General features: G+C 37.6%; 2 protein-coding genes across 2 annotated transcripts; both read right to left on the reverse strand.

Moving 5' to 3' along the window:
- Positions 1 to 3,128: 3,128 nt before the first annotated feature.
- Positions 3,129 to 4,297, reverse strand: LOC121767731 (cold-regulated 413 plasma membrane protein 2-like). Its single transcript, XM_042164059.1, has 2 exons — positions 3,778 to 4,297; positions 3,129 to 3,692 (listed from the first exon to the last, which is right to left on the reverse strand). Exons 1-2 carry the CDS (start codon positions 3,942 to 3,944, stop codon positions 3,260 to 3,262), a joined length of 600 nt encoding a protein of 199 aa, XP_042019993.1. The 5' UTR covers positions 3,945 to 4,297; the 3' UTR covers positions 3,129 to 3,259.
- A 1,001-nt stretch (positions 4,298 to 5,298) lies between these two features.
- LOC121769525 (BTB/POZ domain-containing protein At5g66560-like) lies at positions 5,299 to 8,050 on the reverse strand. Its single transcript, XM_042166359.1, has 4 exons — positions 7,595 to 8,050; positions 7,446 to 7,515; positions 6,064 to 7,365; positions 5,299 to 5,988 (listed from the first exon to the last, which is right to left on the reverse strand). Exons 1-4 carry the CDS (start codon positions 7,630 to 7,632, stop codon positions 5,437 to 5,439), a joined length of 1,962 nt encoding a protein of 653 aa, XP_042022293.1. The 5' UTR covers positions 7,633 to 8,050; the 3' UTR covers positions 5,299 to 5,436.
- Between the last annotated feature and the right edge of the window lie 7,337 nt (positions 8,051 to 15,387).

Below are 15,387 nucleotides of genomic sequence, written 5' to 3' on the forward strand. Positions count from 1 at the left end.
AATTCGAATATAACATATTAAATATATATGTTGCACCAATCACATATACATATCGTATTCCACCATCAATATCAAATAACGCATAACCATATTTAGTTCACACCATATAACCCAAATATTCACCACAATCAACATATAGCAATCAACCACATAATATATGTAAAATTAAAAGCGTGATTCATACACACTTCAACACATATTATCACATTTCACACCATATTATTTCTATCATCATCATATAATTATATTTATACCATTTCTTTGTAAAACTTTCATATCAGGTTTATAAATATCATAATAATTCCATTTGTGTCTTCTAATGACATATATACAATTATCACATAGAACAACACATTATTATACATTTAGTTCACATAGTTCAAACCAGAGAAGTAAAGTTCATAGTAAGGATATCCTACCTCGTAGGCTTATGAATATAATCATATTTCACCTTGATACTTCTCTATCTTCTAGGTTCACTCCTTTGTCTCCAAAACGAACTATAGGTTCCTTCGTTGAATCATCTGATAATTTATAACGCTTGATCCCATGTGTGCATATATGATTGCCCGAGAAGAACATATCTTTTTTTTTCCTTTCTCTTGATTTCAAGAGCTTTTATTCCATTATTCTCTCGATCTCCCTCTTTTTTTTAACTCTCATTTGCATCATATATACTCGAAACAAACTACTTGCCGACTTAGGAGCATAGGTAACCAAATAAATATATTATAATCTATGACTAAGCTATTTGTATTTCTCTTGTTTGCATGCACTCATCACACGTGTACTAACACCAAAGACGAATAAGCTTTTTTTAAATTAATATAAGTGAACATATAAGTATACACAATTGATTACATGTTACGTGATCATTTCTTTTTCCAAACTTTTATATCCTAAGTAGTATTTTCATATTTGCAACCTATGGTTCAACAATCACCTGCAAATAAATATGTGCTTATATACAACACACCTATAATTAATAAAGGAACATAAACATATTTTAATTCATGTTTATAAAACTAAAATTCTACTACTATTTCAGTTTTATAAAATTATTATCCCTTAGCTTCGATTTACGATTTTACGTGGGTATAACAAATTGCCGAAAATCGCATAATCTACATTTCGTATTAAATTTCTGCTTTATAGTTTAACTTAACTACTATTCCTCATCACATAACCAAATCTTTCGTCAAGCCCTATAATTCGGGATGTTACATCAACTCTCGTCGTTGGTTTGTGGTTCCCACCTTGAGGACAAGGTCACGTCCTCCTTAATGCCGAATTCCACACAATCAAGAAACACACACCGGAGTTGTCGAGTGCCCAAGAGGTTTGGGTCGGCGATTCTTCCGACGAAGGGGGTTGCTGAGCGCGAGAGAGATCGCCGACGAAGGGGGTTGCTGAGCGCGAGAGAGATTCTCGTTGGCAGCGATAGAGAAATAGAGTTTTGTGATTCAAGGCAAGTTGGGCGAAATACCAATTTTATTAATTGACTGAATGAATAAAATGATAACAATCTATCCCTATTTATAATACTAGAATTCTAGATTATGGAACAAGAAATAAATATAAAAAAGATATGTAAATCTCTAATATATCTAAACTAAATAATAATAGTATAAGACTCGTATCGCATACTAAAATATGGTCAAATTGAAATGTAGTTGGAGTAAGTAACACTACCTAATTGGACATGCCAATACACTAGTACCTTTTCAAACGTGGCATCACAACAATGCAATCAAACAAGCTATAGATTATTTCTCAAAAAATAAAATTTCACTTCAATAGTATCGACGTATACAACCACAATTTTTAGCCTAAAAGTTATAAATTTGGTCAAAGAGATAATTAAAATTCTTTAAAACTTCGTAATTTATCGTTTAAAACAGAATTTGATTTTAACTAGTAATTTTTTAAAGCAATTATAACAAATAGATCATACTCGTCGTCCTATTATGTTCATCACCGAGAGACAAAATTATCAACGGAAAATTCTCTTTCCATCAGCTGAAAATCTGATTTATAAATAAATAAAATTAGAGTTTAATGAAATGATGGTGAGACCATAGAAAAACCAAGTGTGATTGGGCGACAATATTTAGAGATTTATTTAACGTACCTGAAACTAGTGAAAAATATCTTGGCTTGAATAACCAGGAGTACTATTTATATCTTGTTGTACATCCTGTGTGTTCCATGGATTTTAAATTTGGTTCATATTTTTTTCAATTTTGAATAGATTACAATATTTTAGATAGTGAACAATTTCATTATACAAATTATGATAATACTATTATATATAGGGAAATTATATGCTACATATGTGAGCACTATCCATAAACATAACACTCTCATTTACTACTACTACTACCTTCATCCCTGATTAATTGTCACTCTTTGACCAGCATTAGTTTTAAGAAATGTAAAGAAAAGTTGTTGAAAAAGTTAGTGAAATGTGAAACCCACTTTTTTTATATTAATTTTATAATAAAATGTGAGTAAAGTGAGTTAGTGGAATGTGAGACCTACTTACCACTTATGGTAAAATGAAGTGTGACAATTATTGAGGGACGGACCGAAATGGAAAAAAAGTGACAATTAATCAGGGACGGAGGGAGTACATTTTTAGCTTTGTTTGTTTTATTTATACATTTAAGTTTGTATATAATACATAAAAAAATGTTATTGATTTTTATTTTATAATTTTAAGAAAAATCAAAGCACAATTTTTCATTTTATTAATTTATTTGAAGTTTATAGAGCAAACGGGCAAATCAAGTTTTGATTTTTACACAAATTGTGAACTTAAAAATATCAATAACAATTTTTAATGCTTAAAAATCAAACTAAATATATAAACAACATTAAACATGCATAAAATTTTAAACGAGTGTAATGCCCATAGATTTAGTAAATTTGGTAATAAATTCTGAACTTAAAAATATCAATAACAATTTTTAATGCTTAAAAATCAAACTAAATATATAAACAACATTAAACATGCATAAAATTTTAAACGAGTGTAATGCTCATAGATTTAGTAAATTTGGTAATAAATTCAGTACATATATGTATACGGTATATTTATGACAATATACCTAAAATTCATGGGCAGTATTGATGGACGTATGTACGTAATAAAAATTAGACTAAATATAAAAAAATATTAATAAATCTAATAATGTTGCCAATAAATCTAATTCAAAGATATCCAATAAATCTAATAATGACCATTTTTGTGCGAGTATCAAAGGAGGCGTGTTAACAGAGCCCAAATAGGGAAGATCAAGAGGAGGATAATCCCCATGGTGTTGGATATGCCATGGCTCTGCGTTAACGAGTTCCGGAATCCGCCACTTGCTCTGATGTGCTCCTGCAATAGATAACAGCCGATCGCGAGACAAATCGCTACGCCCATCCAGTCATCTTTCAGAGTATGAGCGAAGAACTCCGGCGAAACCACGAGCAGGAGAATCAATGATCCCGGCATCTCCAGCCATTCGGGGAAGTGGCGGGGGAAGAAGAGGCGGAGCACAACCGCGACGAAGGCGATCCACGCACCGACCTCTCCCCTCAGAAATTTGAAGAGCGAGTGTGGCAAACTGAAGAAGATGTAGGGGATGAGGAGCGAGGTGAGCATGTTCGATCTCCAGTTCGTCCGATCCAGGATCAATAGGTATCTGCAGTTAATTAATCACAAATTTTCAATTCAATCAGATCTTAATTGACGAATTTTGGAGGAGGAATTGAACAATTTGAGCTCACATGGCGGCGAAGGAGGCGAGCCATTTGAAGAAGGAAGTGCCTGCGCCGAAATCGGTGGCGTGGCTGAGGAGTTTTGTGGCGGCAGCCTTGAGGTCGTTCAAGTCGGCGTCCAACAATGCAGCGGCTTCTGCTTCGGCTCTCATCGATAGGTAATCAATCCGCCTCATTCTCTGTGTCTTTGATAGTACTTCAGTAAAACTCTGCTATCGTGGTATGATTCTAAAACGAAGAATAATCATCACACTTTATATTGGGGAAGGATAGTGGGGGCCACATACTTGATGCACAAACCACTGCGCTTTTACGGATCCTAACTGTTTGTGGATGCCACCTTCATTTATAGTTATGCTTCATAATCCAAAAACCTTCATTTATAGTAGAATTAGTAGTAGGGGAGTAATTAAGTTGGAATTTTGTTATGCAAATATGCTTATATATATCTGATTTTAATTTTTGCTATAATTTTATAATTTATACACATGTTTCTTTCGTTATATGAACATATCTTGGGCGACGTATTAGTAATTATACGACTCTATTTTAATATTTCCATTATTGTTTCGTCCATTTCATTAGGACTTTTGATCATGAATATTAGGATAAATTTGAATATAGTAGTTAGCTACAACGTATAAGTAAAATTTTACTAATTCTAGTGATAAATCAAATAAGATTAAGAATATATGTTATCCAAAATAAGTCCACACAATTAGAAATATAGGGTTCAATGAAATACGTCTACAAGCCGTTCCAATAGCAAATGGCATATGGGCCCATTTGTTTGAATAGGCAATTCTTCCGCACAACATAATTTTAGGGAGTTCAAATTCAATAGTGAATAATTATTGATTCTTTTAAAAAAAAAAAAAACAAAATGGGGAATAATTATTTATCAATACTGAGCTACAACATGTATAGTAGAGTACAAATTTAGGATGTACAATTGTTTTTTGGCTCAATATGGATATGACGAAGACATACTATCAGATAGTAGTGGAGCTGTAGTTTTGCTTCAATCAGGGCAAAAAGCTGATAGCAAAGTTTTCATGTTCCCTTAATACAGAGACACCATAATGCGTGGATGATGTTCCAAAAAGAATTTCAGTTGTTTGATATAAAACGTAATTTTGTTAGAGACGTGTACTACTATACTTGGTAAAGATTAGGACTGCACCAATTTTCAAAGTGGTTATATTTTAGTAAGTTTTTCTCAATTTCTTACAAATTGAACGCACTTCTGATTGTGATAATATTACCCAAAAAATGAAATTTACACCAATCATTTAAGTTGTCTGCTTACCCAAGCAGAGGAATGTAGGCCAAAACATAGAGCTTTTGCCATGAGAAAACAACATGCCAACAACCATCCAAATTTGCAAGCACACATTTTTTAAAATAAACAGAGGCACACTCCCACTACATGCTGCTTTATCTTTTGAACTGGAAAACACATCTCAAAAGCAGTGACATATCTATTTTTCTACTACCAGCCAAACTCATTCCTTCATGCATCACACTTTGTAACAAACTTTAACAAATCACTTATTCAATCAAAATCAAAATAACACATTCATAAATTACTTGTATTCACAAAAAAAATAAAGAGAGAGTTGTCAAGAATAAAAACTAGTTTCAATAATAAACTGAAGAATTTAAGGTTTATTGTTCCCGGCGGTGAGCCCTGGGCTTTCTAGTGTTGACCACGGTGGGCTCGTGTGAATCGCAGACTTGGGTCTTGAACTTGCACCCGAACTTGGCCCGCCAACCACCTTTCTCCACGTGTGCTCCTTCCCCCACCTTGTCAATCTTCTCTATAGCCTTTTTCATGTTGGTGCACTCCCTCTCCAGCTCGTGCACCCGCGTCCGCATTGTATCCATATCCGATCGCAGCACCTCGTTCTCCCTCGCCGCCGCTATCCACGTCCCCCTCCCCTCCGGCGTCCGCGCCACTGCCCTCTCGTTCTCCTCCTCGTGAGCCTCTTCCTCTTCCTCCTCACTGGCCTCTGTTCCTCCGCCTCCATCGCCGGATATCAGAGTTCCGGCGATGGCGTGGCGGAGCTGAAGCTGCTCGAAGAAGAGCACCTGCACCACCGCCCTCAGCGGCAGCCGCTCGTTCTGAGCGGCGTGAGTGCATGCCTCTAGCGTCAGCTTCTGGCAATCCAGAACTCCGCAGATCTTCTCCCTCTCTGCCTCCGGAATCCATGAATGCGCCTGAAACAATTTGCATTACAACGATATTAAATCAATGAACATATATATTTCAATAAGAACTTTTGAATCAATTACCTTGAGATAAACATCAACGGCTCGATAGAGGCCGTCGTCGAAGAGCCTAGCGTGATCCGGCAATGCAACAGCGAGCTCGTAGAACTTTTCCGGCTTCAAATTGGCGTCGGAAGCGATTTCCGATAAGTAACCGTCGATCAATTTTCCGACGAGCATCAGCGCCGCAGATCTGACGCTGGTATTCTCATCTCCGCCTTCAATTGCAGATCTGTCTTCCATTCCTTCGAAAAAATAGCTCAAAATCCTCTCCACGCAGTCCACATCGTACAAAGTTTCATTCAAATATGAGTAGCTCGGAATCAACAGATCGTCTAACGTCGCCTGCTCTAACTGCAACCCGATCTTCTTCTCCAATGTTATTCTGCAGGCCTCAGAAGCATTCAAAATGTACGCAGTTCTCAGCAATCCAAACAAAAACCTCGTGGCGTTGGAAGCCGATCGCGACGCTTTCTCCTTCGGGAGATAAGCGATAACCGTTTCCAGCAGCTCTCTCTGGTCGTTCTCCGTCGGCGCAATGCCAGATGAAGAAGACGACGACGGAGGCGGCGGTTTCCGATTTGTCCGCGAAATTCCAGGAATGTACTTCTTCGCGTAGTGAATCAAGCAGCTCTCGATGATCTCCCCACTCACATCCAACGCTCTCATGGCGAAAATCAAGCTCTTGAAAAACGGCAAGCTCAGAAAACCTAATTCATCCAACCACGACTCCGCCGCCGCAGCTCCACCTCTCGCAGTTCTTCGCGGATTAGCTTCATTCTTGTTGTTCGTAACTCCGTCGTTAATCGGCCAGCCAAACAGCGACGGATCCGAAGCCGCGGCTTTCGTCGCAATAGCTTCGATACATCTCTGAGCAATCCCCAAATTCTCCGCCGTGGGAAGCAGCCGTTCGCAGGAGGTGAGTGTTTTGAGTGAGAGTTTGATATTCTTGAGGACTGACTGAGAGATGAATTTTTCTGTTTTCGAAATCAGATTCTCTTCCGAGTACTCCTCCGTCATCTCCAGATACTCGGCGGCGCAACGGAGGGGGGTGACGTTGGCGGCGGAGAGGTCGATTTTGACTCCGTAACAGAATTTCGCGGCGGTCTCGAAAGAGTCGGAGCCGCCCGGGAAATCTGGGAGCGTGATGTGACAGTCGGCGTCGTCGTCTTCTTCCTCGATTTCTTGTTTCTCTGCAATGTCGTTGTCGGAGTTGTGGTCGGGTTCAGAGGAGCCTCTGATTCTTGCTAATTTTAGAGCTTCTTGGCTGTTTTCTTGCTCTGTAATTATCTCGTGAAGCTTGCGGCTTTTCGACATCAGAGGAAACTGCAGAAACCAACAATGGTCATTCATTCATTCATAATCATAACAGAGAAGAAAGAAGACAAAAACACACTGAATTTAACCTTGTGGAGATGAAAAGTCATGTCATCAACTTCAATAATCACATCACTCGGTAATCCTGTGGTGCAGAACCTGAAAAGTATGCACAGAAATATAATCAAACAGATGGAATGCAAGAGATTGAAATTTCGGGGGTTTGAGCTCAGCTCACCATGCTTGCCCTTTGGAGATTGGTTTTTCAGCAGCCATTGTTTTCTTCAATGGAAACAACCAAAAAAGGGAGGAATGGAATGATGAATCAAGCGAGATTCATGGAGCTGAAAAAAGGGGTGAAAATGCTAGCTAAAAATGAGCTTAACTTTTTGAGTTTCTGAGTCTAATGGAATGATTATGTTTGCTGTGGAAGCCTAAAAGGGGTGACTGAAGGTGGAGTTAGGTAGTGGAGAAAAAATAAATGAAATGAAGACAATTGACAAATGAGGGTTGTATGAGCAGAAATGGATAAAGGCGAAGTTTGAAGATGATGGATGATTTGGGATTGTATTGATTGAATTTTTGCTCCTTTTGCTTTCTCTCTCTTTTCCTCTCTTCTCCTTGAATCAGATCAGAATCTTCCCTCTCTTTATTGTTAGTGGGGGAAGAAGAAGAAAAAAAAGAGTGACTTTGAATTTCCGCTTTCTTCTTTTCTTCTTTCAAGCAACAGAAATTTTGCATTGCTTGCCAACTGTAGTTTTCTCTCCCCACGTAAGAGCATCCACAACCGTGCTCTTTGGACCGTGCTCTCGCTAACGAGCACGGTTGTGGGTCCGATCTCACTTTTTCTACCTGCTCTTAAGTAAGAGCACAACACCCACAGTCGTGCTCTTCCGCCAGGACGAGCACAAGGGGTCCACCATTCTATTATTCAATTTAAATAAAAACATTTTTAGAAAATTAAAATACATTAAACATACCCGAAATAATATTATAAAATACATTAAAAATAAAAAATTACATAATTAAAATCCTAAAAAATAAAAATTACATAATTAAAATCCTAAAAATTAAAATTTTCATAATTAAACTCCTAAAAATTAAAAATTACATAATTAAATTCGTAAAATTAAAAAAACTCACTACTTGTTGCCGAATTTTGCCCACATGTGTTTGATTAGGTCTTCTTGTAGCTCAACGTGGGTTCGAGTATCGCGCATTGTGTGCCTTGTTTCGATCCTCTCACCCACCGTCGTATGCACACCTCAGCGTGGGGGAGACCTCACGGTTGAGCTTCCAGCTTCATCCTCGTCGTAGAAGCTAGCCGCCCTCGGTCCTTCGTCGGCTATAATCATGTTGTGTAAGATAATACACGTGTACATGATGTCGGCGATATTATTCACGTACCACAGCCGAGCCGGGGCCTTCACAATGTTGAATCGGGCTTGAAGGACCCCAAAGGCTCTTTCGACGTCTTTCCGAGCGGACTTTTGACGCTGCGCAAAAAGAACCCGTCTCGGATCTTGCGGGTTGCTGAGCGTCTTCACGAAAGTCGACCACCTTGGGTAGATACCATCGGTGAGATAGTAACCCATGTGGTATGTATTTCCGTTGACGGTGAAGTCGATCGCCGGTGCTACACCATTCAACACATCATTGAAGAGGGGTGAAGAATAGAGACCGTTCAAGTCGTTGTTGGATCCGGCAACGCCGAAATATGCATGCCAAATCCATAGACAATAGTCGGCGACCGCTTCAAGGATAAGTGTTGGGCCGCCGCCTTTGTGGCCGCTTAAGTGTTTCCCCCTCCAAGCAGTCGGGTAATTCTTCCACCTCCAATGCATGCAGTCAATGCTGCCAAACATTCCGAGAAAGCCATGGACTGATTCGTGAAGACGAAGCAACCGTTGGCAATCATCGGTGGTGGGTGCCCGAAGGAATTCATCACCGAAAGTTGTACGAACGCCCTCGCAAAATTTTTTAAGACTAAGGATTCCAGTGGACTCACCGACATGCAAATACTCGTCGAAGAGGTCGGTCGTTTGCCCAGTAGCGAGTTGTCGGATGGCACACGTACACTTCTGCAACGCCGAGATACTTTGCCGACCGGCTGCATCTGGACCTGTTTGGAAGAATTCAACACGGGCGGACAATGTGTTGACAATACGCATAAACAAGCGCTTTGACATGCGAAAACGACACCTGAAGTAATCTTCCGGAAACCGCGGCGGGTCAGCAAAATAATCGGCAACGAGCCTTTCGTGGGCTCCCTCCCGGTCACGATGGATGTAGCGGCAAGTTGATCTAGTTGGTTGAGGAGGAGGGACGGGGGTATTCGCTGCGACATATGCTTCATAAGCGGCACGATGTTGTTCGTAGTATTCTTGTTCTTCGCGCTCCGCTTCCGCAATAAGATGGGTGAAATCCATTTGAGGTTTTGAGTGAGAGATGAATGTGTAGATAAGTTGTATGAAAAATATGAATGAGAGATGATTTGATGTGAAAAATGGATGATGAATGTGTGTATTTATAGATTATTTTGGGGAAAAATAAAAAAATACAGAAAAACGGGAAAAAATGACCATTTTTTTGGGATTGAGAATTTTTTTTTTGTATTATTTTCGATTTATAAAAAATAATTTTCCAACGGATAAGTCGTTGGCCAATCAGACGCTGCCATGTTGCCTGCTTGCTGGCACGGATGCATCGAGCAGCGCCGTGCGATCGGCGCGAGCGCAGCGGCGGACAGCGTCTCCGTGCCTCTGGCACGGACGGACGCAGCGGTGCTCACCGTTGCAGATGCTCTAATCTCTCTATCACTCTCTCTCTCTATTGCTATACTGTAGTTATTTATTTTTACCCAAAATAAGGTTTAAATTAAATTGAAATTTGTTTTATTTTTATCTCTTCATTTTTTGGTGTTATATTAGCAAACGATGTCGTATATGTTTATTTCTCTTTTCATGGTCCGATAATGGAAAAAAAATGATAGTGCTGCCGTGATTGTTTGGAAATAAGGAATTAAGATCAGGTGTAGAACTTAATTACGTGTAGGTCATTATCATGCTGTTATTATCACTGATTTTATAACAATTTTGGTTAGTTCAATTTGAATGCGTTGAATTAGTTAATTGATATTGTGTTCCACTTTAATCCCGTGTTTAGGAACTTACCACCAAATAATTGAGAAAACAAGGCTACTTCGGATTTACGCAAATGATATTATTGTCGAGAATAGAATATGATAAACTGAAGACAGACACCTTTGCTATTAGTATTTCATGACAAAGTTTGATGGGGCATTGAAATGTTGGAAAGTTGGATCCTGCGTGTTGCATAATCATCGTGGCCTGATTACTTTCTCCATTGCTTTAGCTATCTAATTAAACAATTATTAGGACAAATAATTTGATATTAAAGGACTATAATGACACCCAGCATGCTGAAACTGCATTTTAAATTAATCCGTCATACTTTTAGGCTCATGGTATTATTATACATGTACTTGTATTTGAATATAGTTGTGCTGAAACTGTTCGTATTAAGTAGATGAGGAGGAAGTGCACGACGCTTCACCTCTGTCTAAAAGATCGGAGGTTCTGAGTGTCCACTATAAGGCGGACACTCCAATAGCTCCACCCCTTTTTTGTCCACAGTCCCAAAAATTTATTTCCGCCACTATAGTGGACACTTTCAATAACCTCGAAATTTTATAACCAATTATAATCAATTATAAAAAAAAACGTGTACTAAAAAAAATTCCTTCTTCCTTCATCTCTCAAAAAATTGTCGGAAATTATATATATAAAAAAAAAATTCAAGGGGGCTGCCGGCGCCGACCGCCGCCCCACTATAGATAGCCCCACCTATAGCCCCGCCCCGCCCCGCCCCGTTTTTTTCGTCAGCCGCGGGGCGAACGTCCCACCCACTATAGGCCGCCCCATCGTCGCCCCCGCCGGGGCTATAGCCGCGCCGGCATTATAGTGGATACCCTAATCATTAAAGAAATAAACGAGAAACCATTACTAATTTATCTTATAAAGTTAAAGAGGAGAGTGTACTAAGTAAATAATTAATAATAAATCCACTACTATATTCACGATTATGCAAGTGAACAAAATTTGTATGTGACAATGTTTAAATTGGGGTTGAATTTATATCATCCAGATTGTGTTAAAATGTGTGTTTGAAATTATATCAGTCATTTAACTTGCTAAGTTTAAATCAAGGTTTGAATCCCATAAAGGCCAAAAAAGTTAATAAAATTAAATGATTTTCATCCACTCATGCAAAATTTGAACGCAATCTCTTGCTGAAAAGAGTTTTGTAATGTCTCAATTTTATTAATATAAAATTAGATACCTTAGTCTATAATTTCCCACTTAAAATTAACTCTTTGAAAAAATATGTGCACATGAACTCAGCAGAGCATATTTTCATGATAAAGGTTGGGTAGATTATATCACATCAGCCGTATGAACTACATTAAGATATTTTGAAAAGGTGGGAAAGTGGATAGTGTTTCAACTTTGAAATTAAAATGGTTAAAAATTGAAATAGAGATATGGTCTTTCCACTTGTTAATTCTTGCGATTTATGAGGGCATATCTACCCTATGTACGTTCTTGCTTTCATTATTATTGCAGCATTAATACACTGACATTCTGGTAGGTATATATTAAATACCACTGCACTCATTTTTTGAAATTTAAGAGCATCCCCATGCTACTCGATGGGGTTCACGGCGTCTATGCCGACGGCGCGACACACTCGTATCCGCCGCTGTGCTCGCACCGGTGGCATGACGCTGCTCGATAATAAGAGCACGTCCTTGTCGCTGAGCAGGTCGACGTGGCAGCCTCCGATTGGTCAACGTCAATGCCGTTGGGTTTTTCTATTTTTTTAAATCGAAATTAATTTAAAAAATCATTTTTAAATTAAAAAAATATTTTCCCACTTCTCAATAAATTATATTCATTTTCTCCACACTTTTATTTTATTTTTTATTTTTCCCCCAAAATTCACATTTTTCATCTATAAATACTTCCATTTCCACACAAAAAATTTCACACCACACTATACAATTATCATCTAAATTCTCTCATCAATTCTCAATCTTTTCACTCTTACAAAAAAAAAAGTCCGGCTCCGGCGATCACTCCTCCGACTCCCGCGGATGGAACCACGAATGGTTCAACCCAACACAATTCCCTTATTCGGATACATAATTCTCGGCCCCTCCTCAAACCCAAGGTTCTCAAATTTTTAGGACTTTAATTATGTAATTTTTAATTTTTAGGATTTTAATTATGTACTTTTTAAATTTTTTTTTGTAATTTGTAATAGTATTTCGGGTATTTTTAATGCATTTTAATATTGTGGAAATATTTTTATTTAAATTAAATAATAGAATGGTGGGACCCTTGAGCATGTCCTTGCGGAAGAGTATGGATGTGAGTATTGTGCTCTTGGGAAGAGCAGTGAGTAAAAAATGAATAAAAGTGAGTCCGGGTCTATTTCCATGCTCTTGCCTAAGAGCATGAATGGTAATACTCTAAATAAGAAACCAATTACGTATAGTTACCACTACCAGACCTCACTTGTGTTACACAAACCCGAATTACTATTCGTATATATGAACGTAAATATTTAATAATGTCTCACCCTTTCATGTTAAAAACAATAAATAAAATAAATGAAGATATGTTGGCCAACATTATCAAAGTATTAATGAGACGTGAATTAAATCATAACTTAAATTTAATAGAGTACATCATAAGTACTCCGTAAAAGCTTTAAACCATTAAATTTGCAGATATAATAAATATAAATTGAACATGTGTCAGTGATTTGTCATTAATTTTATAACTGAAAACTAAAATGTAAAGTCGCAGAATCAGTCATTTTTTATGGTCCTATTTTTCGCCGTTATTTATTTGATTTCCTTAATTGTATTGATGGTTAGTGATCAAGATATAACTAATTTTAAGTGTATAACTAGAGAACAAATCTCAGCCACACAAATAAAATGGAATAAATATTATTTATTTTAATAATGAAAAATAAATGCAGCCCTCGTTTTCTTCCTCGTGATCATCACTTCCCGATTCGAGGAGCGCGATTTCAAGCAAGAGCTGCCGAGGAGGCTGCTGATGGGGATGAGCTGTTTGTTCTCGGGCATAGCGGCGATGCTGCTGTCGTTCTGCGCGGGGCATACTTTCATAATGAGGGAGAAGCTGAGGATAGAGGCGGTGCCTATATACGCAGTGGCGATGTTACCGGTCGTGCTCTTTGCCATCGGGCAGTTGCCTTTATACTTTGATATTCTCTAGGCTGCCTATATCAAAGTGCCGCTGCGCAACTACAACATCTTCCACCACTAGAGATCTATTATTTATACATCTGCTTTTATCCTTTATTAATTTGTTTTTGTGTAATAGATTTGAAAGTTGAAATTTTTATATACAACTTTATTACTAGTTTTCATTATAGTATATGTTTAATATGTTATGAAATGCTACTACTCATTTCCCAATGCAATCTGCAATAATCTTCTATACATTAATTTTGTAGATTGTATTATGATTTTACTTCACTGTTATTTACAAAACACATCACTCTTATTTACAAAACACATCACTCTTAGCATGATTTTACTTCACTCTTGTTTACAAAATACATCGCTCTTATCATGATTTTACTTCACTCTTGTTTACAAAACGCATCACTCTTATTATGATTTTACTTCACTCTTCTTTACAAAACACATCACTCTTATTATGATTTTACTTCACTCTTGTTTACAAAACGCATCACTCTTATTATGATTTTACTTCACTCTTGTTTACAAAACACATCACTCTTAGCATGATTTTACTTCACTCTTGTTTACAAATCACATCACTCTTAGCATGATTTTACTTCACTCTTGTTTACAAAACACATCACTCTTATTATGATTTTACTTCACTCTTGTTTACAAAACACATCACTCTTGTTATGATTTTACTTCACTCTTGTTTACAAAATACATCACTCTTATTATGATATTACTTCACTGTTGTTTACAAAACACATCACTTTTATTATGATATTACTTCACTCTTGTTTACAAAACACATCACTCTTAACATGATTTTACTTCACTGTTGTTTATAAAACACATCACTCTTTAATAAAAATTACACTTTAAATATGCTGAATAAAAAATGAGATAAAAATTCCACGATTCATCTCTTGAAGCAATTACCAAACCAAATTCAAATTCCCCAATGCCTTCTACTGTTATTTCTATATCAAAATCACAATCAGAATCACTTCAAAACAATTGTTGAATTATGTTCTACGCAGTTTAATAGATGTTGACGATGAGTGGGAGCTCCTCTCCGACGAGGACTACCTTGAGATCAACGACGAGGCTGGGAAGCAGATTTACTCGGTTGTCCACATGAACTACTTCATCTCCCAGTTGTCTCCTCAATTTGTCGAAACTACTACCAATCAACTTCTCCACGCTTCTGATCGTGATCAGCCGATTCAGAGTAAGATCGAATCCTTCAACGCCGATCAGGACCCGATCTCACAGGATTTCTTCAACAAATTGAAGGAGGCTGAATCAGTCGACATGAAAGTGGAATCGCCCAAATATGAAGCGAGGGAAGATCCTCGCAAACTCAATTCAGAAATGGCGATCGAGGATGACGGCGCCAACGCGTGGAAGCGGAGTTTGAGCAGTCTCTGCTTGCAGCGACTTTCTGCATCGACAATCAGGTAAAAATAACTTAGCCATAAGATTAATTTGGAGTATTAAGATGTGTGGCTGAGATTTGTTCTCTAGTTATTTGGTTAAGGGGTGTTTGCCATAGATCACTACCCTTGTATTGATTCTTTCTTTATTTTACATCTTAATTTTCTTTATTATCATGCGATTTTCATAATTTGCAGTCATATTCCACGCGATTCTATGATGAATATAATATCACTATATGATAGGAAATTTGTTTGTTGTACAATCAATACAAAAATAGTGTA

This window comes from Salvia splendens, chromosome 15 (assembly GCF_004379255.2).
Source record: "Salvia splendens isolate huo1 chromosome 15, SspV2, whole genome shotgun sequence".
Lineage (NCBI taxonomy): Eukaryota > Viridiplantae > Streptophyta > Magnoliopsida > Lamiales > Lamiaceae > Salvia > Salvia splendens.

Excerpts from the sequence above, each read along its gene's own strand:
- LOC121769525 (XM_042166359.1), bottom strand. The coding sequence starts at position 7,632 with ATGGCTGCTGAAAAACCAATCTCCAAAGGGCAAGCATG. Across the intron at positions 7,366-7,445 it reads TGACTTTTCATCTCCACAAG|TTTCCTCTGATGTCGAAAAG; the intron begins GTTAAATTCAGT and ends TGGTTTCTGCAG. Across the intron at positions 5,989-6,063 it reads CCGTTGATGTTTATCTCAAG|GCGCATTCATGGATTCCGGA; the intron begins GTAATTGATTCA and ends AAATTGTTTCAG.
- LOC121767731 (XM_042164059.1), bottom strand. The coding sequence starts at position 3,944 with ATGAGGCGGATTGATTACCTATCGATGAGAGCCGAAGCAGAAGCCGCT. Across the intron at positions 3,693-3,777 it reads CTCGCCTCCTTCGCCGCCAT|ATACCTATTGATCCTGGATC; the intron begins GTGAGCTCAAAT and ends AATTAACTGCAG.